General features: G+C 50.1%; 1 protein-coding gene across 6 annotated transcripts in view; it reads left to right on the forward strand.

Moving 5' to 3' along the window:
- Window positions 1-20872, forward strand: part of MID1 (midline 1) — a 338728-nt gene that overhangs the window by 232851 nt on the left and 85005 nt on the right. For 5 of the 6 annotated variants that reach the window (XM_054695859.1, XM_054695858.1, XM_037512723.2 and 2 more), the window contains exon 2: window positions 6315-7030. In XM_054695859.1, the coding sequence (XP_054551834.1) occupies window positions 6371-7030 (660 nt within the window). In that variant the 5' untranslated portion in view covers window positions 6315-6370. The remainder of the gene's footprint in view (window positions 1-6314; window positions 7031-20872) is intronic. The other variant, XM_037512725.2, reaches the window with a different exon arrangement.

Below are 20872 nucleotides of genomic sequence, written 5' to 3' on the forward strand. Positions count from 1 at the left end.
AGTCCATGGAGGGAAGGGTTGAGATGGATCTACCTTATGATTAAAATGGTAACACCTCCACAAGAGAAATTTGGAATTTAGACACTCCAGAGCGACTTGCTGACTATTGCCTTATTTGATGTGATTAAACTCATAGAATGCACTTGGTCTAGAGAGTCCAAAATCTCGGTCACCTCTTAAATGCAGGGGTGAAACTTCCATACTCGGGGTTTTGAGCAGGAAGCCTACTCATTGACTTTGACCGTGAATTAAGCCACGCAGTGCTTGTCACCTTCCCGGGGCCTCGGTGCCTCTTCCAGGTGCAGGGTAGTTTCCTGGTGTTTTGGCAAGGTCAACAGGGACTACCAGGAATAAAGCTGTGAAATTCTAAAATGAGCAACGGAGCAGGGTGGCGTCAAATGCTGTGGCAGTACAGGTAGGGGTTAAATGTTTCTCTGCCAGGTCAGTAGTTTGCCTGTTACTTCCAAGGAGGAGGCAAAAAGGTGAATCCAACAGACAGGAACTCCTTAACTTCCATCTCCCGGCTTAGGACATGAATCCACAAGGACACGGTCCCGAGTGCCCCCTCTCGCTTCCCAAGCCCAAACCCTGCACCTGGTCTCTTAAGGCCCAGTGCTTTTCCTCTTCCCTTGGGAACTTCCTCCTTCAAGCCGTTTCCTTTCATGTTCTGTGCCTTGGGCAGAAGAAAGGCCTGCTGGGTTGAATGCTGCCTCAGGATGATGATCCCTGGGTCCCAGAGGGAGCGCGGAGCCATCTGTCACGTAACTGCCTCAGCCCGCTCACCTGGGCCACCACCCGGGTGCCAAGATCGTGTCATCTCTGCAGCTCTCACCACTAACTCTTCCTCTCTCAGTTTATTCATTTTCCTTAACCCCAAAAGGCAAGAGGCTCTCGCACCGCGCTTTCATCATGGGAGGATCCAAGGGGGAGGTGGTCATTTGCTTCAGGCCACCCGTTCAGAATTGGCCTCAAGTTTGGACTATGAATGTCACCTCCATTTGACATGTGTGCTCACAGGCCCTGGGGCTTAGGATGTGTGCATCTTGGGGGTTCATTGTTCTGTGTTCCCTAGAGGAGCAGAGAAGGTGGTCTGTGGTGATCGGGAGAGAATGGAAGCGCATGAGGGATACCAGGGTCTTCAGGGCAGGCCGCTTCACCTGGCAGCGGACGAGTCCCTGAGATACACACTGAGTGGAGTAAGTGACACGACGGTCAGGGCTGACCCGGGGTCCTGCAAGGGGATGGCACTGCAAGACGCCAGCCCAGAGCCCTTCTCCCTGCGGCCGCACGTGAGTCAGCGAACACGTCGATGCCTTTGATGGAAGGTGTGGAAAACACCTAGGCCTTGACGAGCTGGGAGAAGTCAGCGGTGGCAGGAAAGTGCAATTTCAATGATACTCGGAGTGAGAGAGGGCAGGAAAGGAAAAAGGGAGAGGTGTGACAGTGTTCCCATCATCAGTTTCCACCAAAATGCCCGTATATGAACTTTCCATTTTATTTTTTTAAAAAGATTTATTTATTTATGCATACAAGAGCTGGGGTACAGGCCAGAGGTGTGGGGGGTGAGAGGATTCACCAGAGACAGAGTGGGGAGCAGAACAGGCGGATCCACTGAAATCCACTGCTGAGGGGAGCAGCGGGCGAGACAGGAGAGGTCTGCTGCGCCATGTGCGTAGCTCCCTGGCTGGGGATCGAACTTGTGCTGCAGTGGCTGTGGGTAGCCTCACAGTGCTGTGCTCAACCCCTTGCACCACCAGGGAGGCCCTGAACTTTCCATTTTAAGGACATGCTTTCCTCAGTAGTCCTGAGAAGATGTCCAGAACCCGTGCATCCCAGGATGCGGGGCCTAACTGCGGCCTGTGGCAAAAGACCGTCCTACCCAGGCACATGGAGCGTGAGTGCCAGCAGGTGTTAGAGGGCACGTGGATGGATGTGCACCCAGGGGCTGCCGCTAATAAGCAGCCGAGCTGGGGGTCACCTACATCTCGCGACCGCCCGTCTAACGTCCTCTCCCTCACTTTCGTACCCCCTCCTAGGCCACAGAAGTGGCTACTCAGAGGTGTGAGCTGTGAATTGTCACCATCCCCCATTCTCAGTGTTGCAAGAAGTTCCCATGGTTAGCCACATCCTCCTGTGAATGAGGACCAATCAGCCCATTCAGAAAAATGTTGAGCTATAGAATTTCCTGACAATGATACACGTGTGACTTCCTTCCATTGTAGTGAGGCCTTAGACTCTCTCTTTTATTTTTTTTTTTTTTTTTGAGACTTGGAAATTAAATGATGGGCGTTAATTAAGAAATGAAAAAGATAGCAGGGGAGGGGTAAAGAAAGAAGAGAAAGATAACATTTTGCAGAGAATCCCACTCCCATCTGCCGGCTAGGTGAATCTTTGTTCATCTTCTAGAACCCACTTCACACACTGCCTCCTTCCAGAAAGTTCTCTCAGTCTTTGGCACTTGTCTTTTGTCATGTTACATAACAATTTGCTGATATTTTCTCTCTCCTGATGGACCACAAGGCAGGGACCAGGTGTTTTTCTTACTCCTCCTGGGACAAAACATCTAGGGGGTCGTCAATATTTGGTGAAAAGAATGAATGGCATTTTCGTTTCTCAAAAAATATTTAAAGAAGTCTAGAAAATGCACTATGCTAATTTTTGTTGGCAGGGAAATGGTATGCGTGCTGGCTAGGAAGATATTGTTGAGTGATTTAACAAAATATGGTATCTCTAGCAGGGCAAAACCTGGATAAAGTAGGAAAAAGCGGGGCCCACTTTATCATATCAGCCTCCCTTCCTGTTTGGCCATCTACAGGCCAAAGATTCAGTAAGTTGGCTGAACCCCGCTTTGCATCTGGGTATTTTACCATCGCTTATAGGATGGCCCAACCTTTGCAGCGCAGACACTGGGCAGAGCTGCACGCGGGCGCTGTGGCAGTGGAAGAGCCAGTTCTGAGCAGCTGCCGTGATGTCCCTCTTACACAAGCCGCCCCGAGCGCTGGGACGTGACACCCATTGATGTCAGGGTGAAATCCCACGCGTGGCACTTCCCCTTCGCACCCCGAGCTTGTTCGTGCTTGCCCAGGCCTCTCCCACCATCGTTGCTGCCTGTGCATCCTTGCACTCAGCCTCGGAGGCTGATTTCCATCCCGACTCTGGCCAGCGCGCCGTGTCTCTGCCTTTGCACAAAGGAAGAGCCGCAGCCCAGCTCCCGCCTCTGCCTGCTTCGCCCCCGCGGTGGCGGTGGGAATGGACACCCCGCTCATTCGTGCCTGTGCCTACAACCTGGGGGTGCGGCTGCAGCAGAGGCCTTGTGGCTGCAATGCCAAATGTCTCTCTTGCCCTTTTGGGGGAATATTTATTTTATTTATCTATGCATATAAGAGCTGGGGTGCAGGCCAGAGGTGCGAGGACTCCCCAGAGACAGAGTGGGGAGCAGAACAGGCAGATCTATTGAAATCCACTGCTGAGGGGAGCAGCGGGGAGGCAGGAGAGGTCTGCTGCACCATGTGGTCACCTCCCTGGCTGGGGATCAAACTCAGGCCACAGCGGCTGCAGACAGCTTCATGGTGCTGAGCCTAACCCCTGGGCCACCAGGGAGGCCCCCTCTTGCCTTTTATAGTAAACACTTGATGGTCTCTGTCTAATGGGTTGAGAAACCCTTGGAGGCAGTGGGTCTGTTTTATCCACTTTGGTTTCAACCCCACTTTGGTACCCTTATTAATTCTAATCAAGGAACGTTTGGGGCCCGCTGTGCAGGGACTGGGCCGGGGCAGGGACCCGCCGTTCAAAGAGCTGGGCCGTGTCCGCTCTCATAGAGCTTGTATTTTGGTGCCGGGCAGTGGGGAGAGGTGGCAGTGAACGTCCAAGCAGGACATGTTGGTGCTGGATCTCTCGAGGGTGCAGTGGGCTTGAGGAATCCCAAGGAGGCGTGCGCCCAGAGCAGAAGGAGAGGTGGTGTGGGCGGAACTGAGGTCACTGCCTGAGGCTGCATCTGGGGCTGGCTCTATTCTGGCGCGTCTGTCTGAGGGAGATGGGAAGCCCCTGGAGGGTAGAGCAGAGGAGCGGCAAGCTCTGTCAGGCTCCCACTGGATCCCCAGCTTCTGAGTGCAGGAAAGATTATGGGGGGCAGGGTGGAGGGAGCAGAAGCCAGGCGATTGTTTAGGAAGCAGCTGTGATCACCCAGGTGAAAGGTGGCGCCGGCCCCGCCCTGATGGGCGGCGGGTTTGAGGCTGCCGAGCCCAGCTGGTCGAGCCAGCTCTGTGCCTGGTATTCTGCAGATGTCTCTGGCATAAAACGCCAGCATTTCCATTGGGGTCGGCCATGGGATCACCTCCAGAAATTCCACTGTGCCACTCTGGGGTGGACGCCCGGCACCCGCATTAAATCCAGACATCAGCAGTGCTCCTCGCTCTGCTGAGCTCCCCGCTCAGTGGCCTCCTTGCTTTACTGAGAACAAAGCGGACCGAAAGGGCCACATTTTTTCTGTAATTGACATTCTTCTAATGGGAAGAGAAGACATTTGATTTAGAGATAATTTCTATTTTTTCCATGATTAGCTGAAATAATGATTAACCTTTCCATTCTGTACCAAGAGGTTGGCTGGGACCAAGTGGGGACAGTAAATTTCTGGGGTTCGTGTTGGAGAGACGAGTAAGGCGGAATATTCTGGATCTCAGCCACTGTTTAGCCTTCCTTTTGTAGTTACCGATCGGCTAAAGATTTTTGTAAGATATCGGGCTTCTGTGAAGCTAGTAGCTCTTTAATTTTTAACAAGCTCGGCATATACTTTATACTTGTAAGGATCAGTTACCGTTCCGTTGATAACCAGATGAGCATTGCTTTAACCAGGGTCCTACGAGGTGTTGCTGCGGGATGCTATTTCAGAAAGGGCTGGGGGCTTCTAGAATTGAATTTGGGAAACAAATGGATAAATGGAGGTGTGACTACAAAACGGCAGGTTTTCAGGATCACTCGCCATAGCTTTGGCTCTGAAGCCAGCCGTAAACCCGGCTGGGAAAACGCCCCGGAGGGCAATTTGAACGTCAAGTCCGCTGGCGGACAGCTCGGTCCTCCCCAGCCCGCAGAGGGCTGTTCGCAAGCCTCTTCTAATGGCCTGAAAAGGAGGACGTTCAAAGCCGCCCGGTTCCCAGGCCTGCTAATGAGCAGGTCTCTTCTCCCTTAACAAACCGGGTTTGCACGGCCTCCTTCCCCTCCCCCACCAAGGGCAGGCCTGCCAGAGTTCACAAAAGCAGCCAGTGTTCAGGACAAGGGGGGGTGCAGCTGGGCCACCCGAAGGCAGCCTGCAGGGGAGCAACAAAGCTGGCGGGGGGTCGTGCCCTCGCTGAGTGTAAGGCTGGACCACCTGCCAGCCTGGCCAGAGCTGGCGACCGAGACGGCCCTTTGGTGGGAGTTTCTAAGCCAGAAGGACCGTGCGGGGACCCTCAGCAACTACTTTAAAGTGCTTTCTGAAGTGTAATCGGTACCACTGCTACGGCTTATGCACCGGACACTGTGGTCCCTGAAGTCCTCGTTCTAAGGAAGCAAGCCACTGCTAGCCATTGGTGCAGCGGCCCCCAGATTGTTTTTGTCTGCTTCCCTCTGCCCGTCCATGCCCCACTTCCGGGTTCAGCAATAGCGTGGGTTTAGAAGAGCCACACACCCGGCCCTGCCACGTCACCTCGATCACACGCATCTTTGCAGAAGTCAGTGCTTTTGTCTCAGAGAGATGTTTTGGAAGCTGCCGTCCCATATATGAGCCTTCCCACTTCCCGAGATCACGAGCTCCATGTCACACGCCCCTCTTGCCCGTGTCTACAGCAAGTGCCTCTCTTCTCCTCCCGAGCCTGGTTTGGGACAGCAGAGTAAAAAGTCCCTAAAACACGTTCACCTCCATTCACATGGAACTTCGTAACTCCAAGTCACGAAAGACTCTACCGTTCATTAATTAATGTTTCTACTTTTTAATTTTCAACGCAAGGTAGGACTTGGCTGGGACACAATGAGATTATTGTGATGAGGAACAAATTACAGAAATGACTGTTTCAGAACTTGCTGGTTTGGAGGAAGACCTTGTAAACAGCAACAGGGCCCCAAACCAGAATGGCAGCTTTTCGGGCCTGGAACTTTGAGAAGGTGCTCTTGGTGTCTCTCCCCTCCTTCTTTCTGCAGAGAATAGAAAAAGAATTATTTGCAGTTTACACACGTGTGCCCGTCCGTGCCCTGTGTCGGGAAGTGTTCTGAGATGCTGCCCGACTGGCAGCCCCCCGTGGCGGAGCCCTCGTGCCTAACCAGGTCTTCTGTTCTCTCTCCAGATAGCTGATCAGCTTCCTTGGATTTTGCTGATGACACAGGAGAGCTTTGCCTGAAGATGGAAACACTGGAGTCGGAGCTGACCTGCCCTATTTGTCTGGAGCTCTTTGAAGACCCTCTCCTGCTGCCCTGTGCGCACAGCCTCTGCTTCAACTGCGCCCACCGCATCCTGGTCTCGCACTGCGCCACCAACGAGTCCGTGGAGTCCATCACCGCCTTCCAGTGCCCCACCTGCCGCCATGTCATCACGCTCAGCCAGCGCGGTCTAGACGGGCTCAAGCGCAACGTCACCCTGCAGAACATCATCGACAGGTTCCAGAAAGCCTCCGTGAGCGGGCCCAATTCCCCCAGCGAGACCCGCAGAGAGCGGGCGTTCGACGCCAACACCATGACCTCCGCCGAGAAAGTTCTCTGCCAGTTCTGTGACCAGGACCCGGCCCAGGACGCGGTGAAGACCTGTGTCACCTGCGAGGTGTCCTACTGTGATGAGTGCCTGAAAGCCACTCACCCGAACAAGAAGCCCTTCACGGGTCATCGTCTGATCGAGCCCATTCCCGACTCGCACATCCGGGGGCTGATGTGCCTGGAGCATGAAGACGAGAAGGTGAATATGTACTGCGTGACCGATGACCAGTTAATCTGTGCCTTGTGTAAGCTGGTTGGGCGGCACCGAGACCACCAGGTGGCGGCTTTGAGTGAGCGCTATGACAAATTGAAGGTTAGTCCGATCCGCCTCAAGCCAACCCCTTTCTGCCAGCAAATGTCATGGAAATAAAAGAATGAAACGTGTATTTGCAGCTAGCTGCATGGCAGGTGAAGGTTTTCTCTTCACCTTGGTTATCTGATTAGTTGTAGCACGTTCTTTGGCAGCCTATATACGTTACACAACAAGGGTATCTTGTAAAAGCTGAGCGCTGCTTGTAACGTTAGCGTTGTCAAGGTGAGAGCGAATTTGAAAAATCTGGATCATGTTCAGTCCTTGCAGTTGAGAGAGAGCGAGAACAAGAAGGAATGACTGATAAAATCAGGCTCTGGGCAGGTGGGGGGCATTTCTTTTCCTAGTCCTCGGGGAGAAGCGATCCCCCTGCCGCCGTCCCTGAGTTCAGTCACTGCACAAACAAAAGGCGAGAAGGAGGAAGGCCTGTAGCCAGTGTGGGGTTCGCGAGGACCTGTGACCCTTTATTCCCTGTGGAAGTGAACCCCAGCTCGCAAGTGAGCGGCGCGTCTTGGCTTTGCGGGGATTCCTGCCCGTGGGGGCTCCTGCAGGCAGGGCCGTTTGAACTGCACTTTCCGCATGAAACGGTTGTTGCCGTCCCTGGGGCTCGAGGAGCGATGACTCACGTAACTCTTCATCAAATTAAAAAGTCTCTCTCTAAATGCGGGTAGCGGCCAGAGCAGAAATAAGCCACGTCTCCAGACGTCTATCGCGCTTCAGGCGATGCTGGGGCTGGTGACTGAAAACCCAGCTGAGAAAGTTTGCTACGGCAGTGAGACGCTTTGCTCGCCCACTCATTTTAGCTCACGAGATGCCAATTAAAAGACAAGGAAGTATAAATTAAGGGCTTTTGGTAAATATATATTGAGTCCTTCCTCTCGGAGAAAACACCTGGGGTTGTGGAGCAAACAAAACGAATCACCCCCAGCGCACCCCTCCCCTTGACCAAGGGGCCCCATCCCCTCCCCGTAGCACTGATGAGCGGGTGTGTGTGCAGGCCTCGTGGTTGACCGTGTGATGGGGGTTCACAGGCCGCATCTGGGATTTGGCTTTGCTGTTTCGTGACATTGTGAGGGCAGTTGATGTCCCCAAGTGAGTCCCTGCTTCCAGATGTCACCCGGGGACCAGAGGCAGCGCCGGGGCATGCGCCTCCCTGCAGGTGTGCAGCGCGACGGCCCATGCATCTGTAAGCACGGGAGCACGTCAAGGCCAAGGGTGTAGAGGCAGTGACCAGGGCAGACAGATGCCGACAGGTTTGTGCGGCAGTCGCCAAAAACACCCCCATGAGGGGCCGCACAGGCGATGATGCGTGGATGCATCACGCTTCTAGAACAAATTCTTCAGAAATTGATGTGGCTATCAAATTTTAGAAACCAAGACCATTCCCCAGCCCCTATTTTGGTTGGGGACAGAATTTTTGGGATGATTGGAACAGGGGGAGGGGATGGGGGTGTTTTCCCAAATGTAAACATGTCGGGTGGTGTTTTTCCCTTCATCAAAAATGTTCTGTTAATGAATGAACAGGCCACGTGCATGTGGCTTGTTAAAACACTGTGATGTTGCATGTTTAGCTTCTCCTGACTTGATGTTTAACCCCGGTGGTCGGGTTCTGGGATGGCTTGGGCAGTGTCACAGAGGAGCTCTTCATTACTCACACACTGTCTCCGCGCTGGGGGCACATGTTGTCATGCTCTAGTCCTTTCTGTGACGAAAGTGAATCGCTTCAATTATGAGCTCTGCACCCTTGTCTAAACAAGCCAGTGGTCAGCGGTCCACACTGTCCCTAGGAGGGCCTGAGCGTGAACGATGTCGTGTGTTTTACATCTAGTTACGGAAATACAAGCATATAAACGACACCCAGCTCACCAGAGCACATTTATTTACAGCCATTCCACAAAATGTGCTTATAAGCGTTTAAGTAAGTAACATACTGACATAGCAGTTTGGTCTAAAACATGCCACTTTCGTTAGAGTGAAAAGAAGCTCATAACAGTATGTGGCATCTGTGTGGTGGTGATAATTCCGTTATTGAATATTTATGAACATATGTACTTCCTTGGTTTTTTTAACCTAAGTATAATATAGACATTGATTTAAAAAAAAAAAAAAAGATTTATTTATTTATTTATTTATACACACATGCACTGGGTACAGTGAGAAGTGTGGGAGGATGAGAGAATTCACCAGAGCTAGAGCAGGGAACAGAACAGGCAGACTGACGAAATACACTGCTGAGGGGAGCAGTGGGCACGGCAGGAGAGGTCTGCACGCCATGTGGGACCCTTTCCGGTGGCCGGGGATCAAACCGGTGCTGCAGAGGCTGCGGGCAGCTTCGCAGCCCAGCGCTCAACCACTGCGCCACCAGGGGAGGTCCATAGACATTGATTTTTTTTTTAAGATTTATTTTTTTATTTAGGCATACAAGAACTGGGATGTAGGCCCGAGGTATGGGGGGCAGTGAGACAGAGTGGGGAGCAGAACAGGCGAATCTACTGAAATACACTGCTGAGGGGAGCAGCGGGCAAGACAGGAGAGGTCTGCTGAGCCCTGTGGGTCAGCTCCCAGGCTGGGATTCAAACTTAGGCCACCACGGTGATAGTGCTGAGACTTATACCCTATACCACCAGGGAGGCCCTAGACTTTGGTTTTTGAAGTGATAGCATCCTGGAAGGACTAACACCAAGGTGGCATATTTTTGTTTATATTACTTGGGCCTGAAAAAGTACATGTGTTTGGCCCGTGTATTTTTCTGAGGCATCAGCAACTCATAGAAGTAGGCTTGTGATGATATGGAGACACAAGTAAAGTCTAAAGAAATTTGAGGTTGCTTTCATTAATAAGGCAATAGATTTGCTTTACTTCCTTGGCTCCGTAAGCACTTGGGTGTCTTCTGTTTGAAAATGTTTCTGTCGTTCTGTTAGTAAAAGTCCATCCTGTGAATGGGGAGTTCTGCAGTGATTATGAGGAATATTCCTTGCAGCATCACTAAATGTTGGGGGACATTTTTACCCATATTAGGGTCTCAGTGTACATTTGTTTTTAGAAAGAAATGGACTCTGCTTTTCTACACTATAAGTTTTTTCTAGGCATACAAGGAAAAAATTCCAACATGTAGAATTCATGCAAATAAAATCATCCACATCATCTGACATTGTCAATAATCAGAGGCTTCTAGCAACTGCGCTGGAAAGCTCTCATAAAATACTGAAGCAGAGAGAAAATGAAGCCAGCATTTCCTGAACTCTATTTTAAGATTAAAAAAGAAAGTCTTCCTGCCAAATGCATAAGTCTCTAAATGGAGCGTATCCTAATGTGGGCCTTTTTGTATCATTTTAATTGAATTTTAAGAAACCTTTCAGGCCTCCAAACTTGGATTACAAGTTTGGTTTGAACCACGTGACATATAAGAGAATTTAATGTAATGCATTCCAGAGTTTTCAAGGAATTACAATGCAGTAATTCCTTTTTCTTCTGTTTCTACATACAGTGTTGGCACTCTTGTTTCGTTTCTCTTGTTACACTTATAAAAATATACAAATTGAGAAAAATTGACCTTTCCTTGCCCTTCAGTTGCAGCCTGGCCCCCACTTCATGCTAACTGAAGTCGAGGTGCCATTGTTTTGCTAGTCTGACTCTAAAGGTTGGCTGAGGACATTTATTTGTCTAAACCCGTCTCCATGGATCATCCCGTTGTAATTTTGTGCTTGTTTGATGAAGGTTCCAATGAAAACTCCGGCTTCCTCTGTAGCCCTTCTCATCTGGAGGTGAGGCCATGGGATTTCACTCTTCCGTTTCATTTCTAGACTCTATATTTTTGAAAATCTTGTACTGTGTTTGCAATTGAGAAAGTTGTAGTGGCTGCTGAGGTATTTCTTTACGAGTGTTCTTCAGAATGTCTGTAACTTGTTTTTTCTTTGAAAATAATAGCGGGTGTGGCACAGATTCCCGAGAAAGGGGTGTGTGTGTGTGACTGAATGAGAGAGAAAGAGAGAGAGAGAGAGAGAGAGAGAGAGAGAGAGAGAGAGAGAGAGAGAGATGCATGTAGTGGGTGGAAGCCAGCTATGCTGCCACAGCCTACCATCGCCAGGCTGGGCCCTCAGCCACGGAGCTCTCTGGCGGCACGTCAGTACTACCCATGCTGAGAAGCCCCTATGTGTGACAAGAATTTAGTATTTATCACTGTCTTGATTTGCTTTGGCTGCCACACCAAGGGACCACAAGCTGGGTGGCCTGAATGACAGAAATGTGTTGTCCCACAGTCTTAGAGACTAGAATCCCAACATCCAGGTGTCAGGGGCTGCTTCCTTCTGGGGGCGGTGAGGGAAGGAGCTGCTCTCCCTGGACCTTTGTCTCCCAATTTCCTCTTTGGATAAGGACTGTGGTCGTGTTGGACGAAGGGCCCCTTCACCTCCAGTGTGATGTCATCATGGCTAGTTATATCTGCAGTACCCCTATTCCCCAATAAGGTCACATTCCAAAGTACTGGGGGGGTGGTTAGTTCGGAATTTCGAGGGACCACCATTCAACCCCTAAGAATCACTGACTCCAATTAGGTAGAGACCTTTGCCTCCCACTGCTCCCGTTCTCACCTAAGACTGACCCTAGAGTCTCACAGGTAATTAATTCTCCATGAATACTTGTCAGCTGCTTCGGTCATGATCAACTACTAGCCCGAGGTCAAAATTTAAATTCATGATAGTATCACAAGTCTTCATTCTTACATGAGACAAAGCATTCTGTGAGATCATTTCTAAGTAAGAGCAGAGCCAGATAGCACCTTCGATATAATCCAGACGCACGGGAACCATGACTTTGATCTATATTGGGCTTTGTGGTTTTAAATTTCATGGTATGAATTTTGATCCACTGGATTGCAAGTTGTGGAATAATTCACCTTCGTTTCACGCTATGTTGTGAAGGACGCTGCATAGACCCATCACACCTACTATTTTGTTTATCCTCCCATCTACCATATGTGACATAGACATTTTTCTGAGAGATCCTGAAAGTAAGCAGTTAACATATTGCCTCGTCAAAAAAGGTACCGTGAGCAGACGCTGTCGCCCTCTTTGGAGCTTCTAGCCTAGTGGAGAATTCCAGCAGGGAAATAGTTCCTCTGTTGGGAGTGGAGAGAGGCACCCCACATCCAAAGCAGGGACCCCAGCCCCAGACCCGAGAGATGGAGAAAGTCTCCCCTCAAACGAACCAGTGCACCTACCTTGCCCAGCTTTTTATTTGAAATCACGATTGAATTTACTAGATGCTTAGAAATTCCCTGATAACAAATCATCTTTCTTATTTTTACCACCTAGGCTATCCCTTGTGCAACCCTGTATGGTTTTTTCAAACAAGTTCACAATAATCTCAGGGTAGATTTTAATCTAAAATATAGATATACCTCACGACATTTCACTGGGGTATGAGAATAAGTCAGATGTCTGTCTCCTGAAATGTTTTGGTTATGTGGGGTCCCTTCAGCATGCAATTCTGCTTGTTTTTATTTCACTGAAACATATACACACACGTAATATTTACTTGCTTACTTCAAGTCTCCAAGTGATGAAAATACAGTTTCCAAATATTTGCAAAATATTGTTAAGCCTGCATTTTCATTTCTCAGGGTGATACAGAAGTCCCCTCGGGAGACAGTGAAGGAGACCTCTCCAGGGGGTGTTTTTCACAAAGAACTCAAGGCCTCATCCTTCTCCTCTGTCTTCATTCCCTGCCTGCCCCTGCTGGTCCTCTCTCCCCTCCATCACCTGCGCAGAGGCATGTATTATTGTTTGATGATTTATTGTTATTGGAATCACTTTTGATAAGCTCAGAGAGTTCTGGAAAATGCACAGACAGGAACCCAGGCCCCTCTCAGTCCTGTGGCCGGGTAAACAGCTGCAGCTCTTGGGCACGTTGCTTGACTTTCCTGGCGGCGGTTTTTACTCTTCTGTAAAACAGGCCTGGCAATGGAGTCACTTGTAGAGACACTTGGGAGAACAAAATAAGATCTGTCCTGCAACCCCTCAGCCTGGTGCTCGGCCAGAGGAAGCCTGCAAGTTTAGACCACGCGGATGGACGTGAGGACCCGGAAGGGGGCGGGGGCTGGCCTGGCATGACGGTGAAGGTGTAGGCTCGGGGTGGACCGCCGGCCGGGGAGTGTCACCAGGGCTTGTGTTACTTGTTTGCGGGACGAGGGTCCATGCTGTTGCTTTCATGTGCCCTGGAGTTTTCCTTCTGAAGCACTTGGCGATGGGAAGAGGCCCAACAATGAAGAAACACTGTTGAGGGACATGTGCAGGATTGACGGGCTAGAGAAGCGTGTCACGATTCGGAGGACGAGAGGACTGGTCTTGAGTAGTCAAGAAACTGGCTTCAGGGTGGTGGGACTTAAGCCGCCTTGACAGATAGGTGGATTATGCGTCGAAGATGAAGAGTGAGGCGTGACTCGGGAGGGAGGCCAGCAGAGACCTGTTGGCAGGGATTGACAAGAGCGCTTCGGGCTTCTAGACAAAGCTGGCTGGAGCGGGCCGCTGACTGCGGAGCCAGGGGCCATGTCGGAGAAGTCATGTCGAGGGAAGTTCCTGAGAGTCTCAGTGCCAGAGTGAGGGTCTGGGGCCTCTTGCCTCTTCTCTGCAGGGTAACACAGGAGTCGTTTTGTTCTGAGAGAGAGGCTGATGTCTATTTTCTTTTTTTTTTTTTTAAAGATTTATTTTTAAATAATCTTTTAAGGGTGAGAGAATTCACCAGAGCCAGAGTGGAGAGCAGAGCAGGCAGACTGATGAAGGACACTGCTGAGGGGAGCAGCGGGCGGCAGGAGAGGTCTGCGCGCCATGTGGGACCCTCCTCCGGTGGCCGGGGAACAGCCAGGGAGTGAACCGGCGCTGCAGAGGCTGCGGGCAGCTTCGCAACCCAGCGCTCAACCGCTGCGCCACCGGGGAGGCCCTGATGTCTATTTTCTGAAGGGAGGGTGCGTGAGATCTCAGAAAGGATTCGCATCACTGTGTCAGCAGAAGGGAGAGGGACGTTATTTTATGGGGGAGAGACACATGACTTTAAATTTTGTGGTCTCTTTTCCCATCGGCGAGGCGAATTGTATCATGGGTTAAAACTCCCCCCACCATCAACAGGCACATGCAAAGGTGTAAGACTCTTGCCCCTGAAGATTAGAGGAACTAAGAGGAATCGTGGCTGGTTGGTCCTTGGAGCCAGGCATGGAGGTGCTTCTGTCCCTGCTTTCCCAGGGCAGCGACATGGCCGTGGCCCGTCCTTGTTTCTTCCAGCATCTCCACATGTTTTCGGGAGGGTGCCTTCAAACTGCAAACCCAAGCACCGTTTCGAGCCCAGAGCACCCTTGGCACTCACGACATTCCTTCCCCATTCTGCAGATGAGGACACTGGGGTAAAGGGGGGTTGTCCAGAGCCCCTTGGTTCTGCGTCCCTCCCCCACTTGCTCCTGCAGCTGAGGGCCGCACAGCGTGGGTCAGTTGCTCGTGAGTCTCTTTGGAGGCTTGAGGCTGAACCCAGGGATTTTACAATGATTCTTCACACACTCCTGGCCTGGCCACAGGCCACCGTCGTGAGGGTGGGATGTGGTCTGACCACAGGTGCTGAAAATCACCGGGGAGACGGCTCGGGAACGCCGCCTTGAACAGTTAAGAGAGTGTGGATTGGGGGGTTCTTGAAGGGTCAGCAGACCTCATGCTGGGGGCTGGGTTCATGCTCAAGGCCCAGGTGACCTTGGGGACACCACAGAGGAAAGGAGATGTTCTTGTGGGAACCAGTGCTTCATAATTACAACTGCAGGGCTCCCTAATTTCCCTCTGAAGCTAAAATTTTCCTGGATGTCTTAACAGACTGATAACCAACTTGAAACGCGTTAAGGAAGTCAGCATAAGTAAGGAGGAGCTAGTTGTGCGTGGAATTTGAATTTAAGCTGAAAAGTTTTAAAAGAACATAGTCCGTGTTGACCAGCTTCAGAGCTGCAACCAGTATAATTGGCTGAAATTGTATGAGCTCTGTTCCTGTAGTTCTTTTTCCTTTCACTTTCATTTGCATTTATTTTATGCTGAACTCGCTCCTGGACCAAAAGTTTTTGTTTCTTCGGTCTCTTCTGGCATGGCATTTTCTTCTGGGCCACCTCCTCTTCTGGCTTAGGGCCGGGCAACCTGCTCTTTCTCTGTCGGACCCATCTCTCCGCTGCAGGGAGGGCGCCCGGGGTGGGGGTGGGGTCACCTGACGGGGCCCTGTGGATGCCGGGCCCCAGCTCCAGCCTCTGTTCACCTGAGGGAGCTCCTGACCAGGGAAGCACCATCCAGGCCCTGGAGTCGGCGTCACGTACGCCACATTTAAGCACGTGCAGTAAAAGTTGAGCACTCTGGGCCACCCACCCTGCTCCAGCCACCGCTGGCCCGGGCACCCTACCGACTGCACCTGCTGATGCCAGGATGGCACCGCTGCAGTAGGGTGGCCTCCTCTGGGTCCGGGGTGGCTTGTAAGTTATGCACATCCTCGGTGGCCTGGGCGGTTCACGGGTGTTCTTGAAGTGAACCCGAGGACTTGAACCTCTTGACTGGCACGACCTCGTAGGGTCTTCCGGGTCAAGTGAGTGGCGAACCGTTTCCAGAGTCAGCTGAGGCCGCTACGGGAAGAGGAAGTATAGTCCATTTATTAAAAGCTGTGATATTCAAAAGTCTCTTTCCTGCTGTGTCATTGACAAATTGTAAATTAGATTATTCTTTGAAAGACTGGGGAGTTTTTTTCAGGCCCTGCTAGGTAGATAATAAAGAGAACACGAGAGTGTGAGAAAGTGAATGTGGACAGAGAAAGTGGCCGCGCTTTTCCTCCGGGCGTGTGCTGTGAGCGTTCTGGAGAACGCCTGACCGGACTGCACTTTCCAAATGCACTGGAAATTTATTCACTTTATTTGTTGGACTTTTGGACGTGATACTTGAGGTCTTTGCGTACCCATGAGGAGAGCATTTAAGCAGACAGAGGAAAACACATTTTCTATTTCCTATCAAAAGAACAAATCTATAAACTGCCTAACACAGCGACTGGCACACGGCAAGCGTTCCGTGAACACGAGGCATTATTGCATCTGAGCATTTACTGTTACAATAAAGGCTGCGTGGGTGTAATCCGATCGTGGATTTCCTGACAGTATCATAAATTACTCAGTGGTTGCAGGGTCGAGTTGTGTTTCTGGCTGACATGGGAAACTAGAACAACCCTCGGGAGAATTATAATTGGGTGGAAACTTTGATTTGCCCTCCTCCCTAAACCAAGTTCAGTGGTAAAGTGGGCTTCTGAGGAGCCGCGAGTGGTGCCCTGAACAAAACGGCTTTAAAAACAAGCACCATTTTCACGTCCATGGAGGGTGAACTGGTCTTGCGTGTTCCTGGCTTATCTGGCAGACTCGAGTCGTGGGTGTGATGGAGGACGCTGGCTGTTTCCTAGGAAAGGGAAGCTGGCACTCGGGCTCACGCCACGGCTGCCACATCTGGACTCATACAGACACACGAGGCAGACACAGGTGCGTGGCACGCCGGCCACCGGCCCAGTCACCGCCTCAGTTGACCAACTCTCTTTGTTGTCGTAGGTTGCCTCGGAGGGTGGGGCGCCAGCCGTGGTCTCCCTCAGCGTGGGAAGGCAGGGACGGGAGTGGCTGGGCCTGGGGGTGGGGAGGAAAGCTCTGAAGCAAAGGGGTTGGCGCCCTATGGCGATGCTGCCCCGGGGGGGGGGGGCCCATTCAGCGCTCATCAGGGCAGAATGCACGGAGGGGACTGCTTCCCCTGCTCCTCCCGTAGGGGTTCCGTGAGCTCGTGGGGGCGAATCAGGAAAGCGATGGCTTGACCCCCATTAGGGTAGACGAGACTCTTATGCCTGCACCAATATGGAAATCAGGGAGAGCTTCTACGTCCTCTGAGACCTTGTAACGATCTCCTTCTCCATCAGCTTCCAGAAACATGAACCTTGGTGTATTCACCCAAGGAGTATTTGTACGTAGCCAGTGAGGCCAGCTCTGGGGAAACTCCGGGGATGCAGACATGAATAGCACAGATCAGCTGTTGCTCCTGGGGTCTAGATAGCATCACAGTGTGTGACAAAAGGCCTTGGAGAGGTGTGGCGCGCCATCCGGGAGGTAGTTTGTAATGTGAATAATAGTCCCAAAGCACTGACTTGCGTGTTGCTCTGGAAATTGCATCATTCGCAAAACTGATATAAAAATCCATTTCAGTGACAAGCCATGTTGAGAGAGGACCAGCAGCGCCTGCAGGCCCTGCGTTCCTTTGGCGGGCAGAACAGGAGGGCTCCGGTCCTGAAAACCTCCGGGCCAGACCCTGTCTTACTGCCGGTCTGCCACTCGCGGGCTGGCTCTTGGCTCCCCTCACGTGCCTTCCTCAGACGCCGTTTCCTTCCTAAACAGGGCTAATAGGTCAGGTAAATATCCAGGCCCAGAAGCAGTTTATGTCATTTCCACTCCGGGCCCATCGCTAGAAAGACTTTATGAGAGGCCACTGAGGAAGTGCCATTGTGTCAGCGACCACCTGGTGGGCTTGCTTTATCTGTTGTGGAATTTTTACAGACTTAAATGGGGATGAATATCCTGGCCTTGTAGAGAGGTTGCTTTCCACCCCCACCCCCCGCCCCCCTGTGACCCTTGACTTGGCTGTCCGGTCCTGGGCTGCTCTTGATTAGGGTCATCGGATTCAAGGCCAAAAGGAGTGAGATGGGCTTTCAGGATCATGCTCAGTGTGGCCTGTTGCTTCTGAAAGATCTGGGAGACCTGGGGCACCCATATGAACCCCACCCAAGTCGCTTGGAGATGCTTTCCTTGCCCCTGGATTGCTGAACCAAGCTCTAGAAGGTCCCAGCAAACAAGGGGTCGTGCCCACTTATATTGTTCAGCTCATGTGACTTGAGTCTAGCCTCTTTTCTATTCTAAACATTCATCTGAAAGCATATTAGACGAGACCATCATGTTACCTCCATACCTCTTGAAAAAATTCTTGCCGACCAGGGCTGGGGGGTTGTAGAAGGAGGGGGGCTTATCTTTCAAGATGCTGCTCTAAGTTGTTTTGAGATACGGTTCGAGGGTATTTGTTGATTCAACACCGAGAACCAGCTATTACCAAGAATAATAACTAGTATTTGTAAATCTCCAGATTGACAGTTTGCAAAGCACTTTCAAGTATTATTTGATCCTTGGAACGGCCGTGAATCTCCTGCAAAAATATGGGACTGCTAATACCTGCTCATTAGCAATCTTGGGAGGATTAAATGAGATAATATAGGCCCAGGTGTCTAGCCCAGTGCCTAGTGGGTGGGAGAAGCTCAGTACATCGGAGCCTCTTTAATGATGCTGGACACAGGGCCATGGAGAATTAAATAGCCTAATTATGGTTAGAGAAATTAAAATTCTGGGCTCAGATCCAGGGGCCCCACATTGCCTCTGACTAATCATCACCTGTGATAAAGGCAGAAAGAACTAGAACTCAAGACATGCCCCACTTCCAAAAATTAGCAAGAAGGAAAAAAAAACTTGGATGATGGAGAGACAAAGTGTTTTTTTTTTTAATTTTTTTTTAATAGAGGCATGTTTTTATTTATTTATTTGTTTGTTTGTTTGTTTTGTTTATACATGCACTGGGTACAGTCAGAAGCGCGGGAGGGTGAGAGAATTCACCAGAGCCAGAGCGGGGAGCAGAGCAGGCAGAAGGACCGAAGTACACTGCTGAGGGGAGCAGCGGGCGGCAGGAGAGGTCTGCGCGCCATGTGGGACCCTTCTCTGGTGGCCGGGGAGCAGCTGGGGATCGAACCGGCGCTGCAGAGGCTGCGGGCAGCTTCGCAACCCAGCGCTCAACCGCTGCGCCACCGGGGAGGCCCCGAGACAAAGTGTTTTTGCCTAACTTTTGACTGAACCAAGATGTTTCCCCTTGAGTGGTGACGCCATGGTTGAAAATGATCTATATTCTGATACAAATACAATAAAGAAGTAAAAACACGAAAGGTAAATGTGGAAACCCTCGTGGAATAATTTTTGTTTTGTTGCAGTGACGCTGAATTACTGTCTGTTCTTTAGCGCCATTCTCTGTACGTGTCGCATGAAGCACATGTCCCACTGATGATCCCCTAGCTCATTTTATCGCTGCAAATGTCATTATTTATTTGCCCTGGTTAAAATGCAAATTCAGGGTCTTGGCCTTTGAGTTTGACATTTTGAACATCTTAAGAGACCTAGATGAGCTCTTATTCATATTTAGTTATTTTTGGCAAAGCAGAGACACAAATGAAAGGTTAGTTGGTGGCGAAGCTTTTGGGTCTGTTAACCTGTCCTCTTTCTAGGATGCTTCTCAGCTGGAATTGGAGATTTAAATGACTTTCTTTTTTTATTTAAATTTTATTTTTATATTCCCCATACAATTGCAACCCCCTTATTTTGACCCCAATCCCTCCCCTTCCCACCCCCCACCCTCCATAGAGTGTCTCTGGTTCATAGTTGTTTGTTGAATTTGATATTTTCTTTCTTATAGTTATTCATTTTCCTGGTCCCTTATTTAGGTTTTCTAGATTCCTGCTATGAGTGAGACCATCTGGTATTTTTCTTTTTCTTTCTGATTTATTTCACTGAGCATGATTCCTTCCAGCGCCATCCATGTTGCTGCAAACTGCATGTGTTTATCTTTTTTGAATGCTGAGTAATATTCCATGGTGTATATGCAGCACATCTTCTTGATCCAGTCATAAATGACTTTCTTAGACCAGCACACCTCAACCATAAATGTCCACAGGAACTGCTCGGGAGTCTTGTTAAGGTGCAGGTTCTGGTTCAGCGAGTCTGAGTCGGGCTTGGAGTCTGATTTCCCGACTTGTGTGTGTCCTCGCCATTTTAGAGCGGTGTTGGTTAAGGAAAAATACAAAACCAGCTCCTCTAAGTCTCGTGTCCTCTCTACCTCATCCTCATTCCTCAGTTAATTCAGGATGAAGCCTGAGGAAGTGCCCTTGAATATTGCTGCAACAGCGCGAAGGTACGGCGTGGCCCTTGGGATGTGCTGGACAAAGGGTCCTCTCTCCATTGCTATTGTTATTCCCTGCAGGCTTCCATCTTCCTTCCTTTGTTCCAGATGTGAAGCCTTTTCTGTCGTTTAAAGACAATACGTGTTCTTCTGGAAGTCAGACGACATAAAGTTTCTGTAAATAAAAGTGAATCATCTTCAACTCGCCCATCCCTGCCTCTGCTAACATCCAGATGAGCTTTGAAGGACCAGCTCTCGGCCCCCCAAGAACTTCTCTAGTCTACCTTTTCATAAACTCTCTAACCGCAGACATTCCACATCGCTTTCACCGCCCCTTCATCATAACCCAGCACCCCAAATTATGTCATAAACCTTCTTTAGACACAGGCCTTTCTACCCCGATTATTTGTTCCTGTCTGAAGCCCAGTGGCTCTACCTTATTCTTCTTTTGTGTCTGGTTACGCAGACACTAGAGCATTTTAAAAAGCTGCAAAGCATTATATCAGTAGTCAGTACTCGTTGAAACAAATGGAAGCACCATAATCATTTCATCAGTTTATGGTCTCTACCATGTCGGTAGAATTTCCCCCATCAGATAAAAAAGGAAAAGCAGAGCCCACCAGCCATTCTTTTGAAGGTCGAATATGTAAGCAAGGGAAGTATTGCCTTTCAGGTGCGGTGTTCATTTTTGAATCTACAAATTGCTCCCCAATGACTTCTTCCAAGAAAGTACCGTAAAGACGTCATTTGATTTAAACTAGTTCAGGCAGAGGTGATGAGATATTTGTAACTCACAAGGGATTGGATAAGATAATACTGTTTACATATATATTTG

Source organism: Talpa occidentalis, unplaced genomic scaffold, assembly GCF_014898055.3.
Source record: "Talpa occidentalis isolate TD23 unplaced genomic scaffold, MPIMG_talOcc4v2.1 talOcc4.15, whole genome shotgun sequence".
NCBI lineage: Eukaryota > Metazoa > Chordata > Mammalia > Eulipotyphla > Talpidae > Talpa > Talpa occidentalis.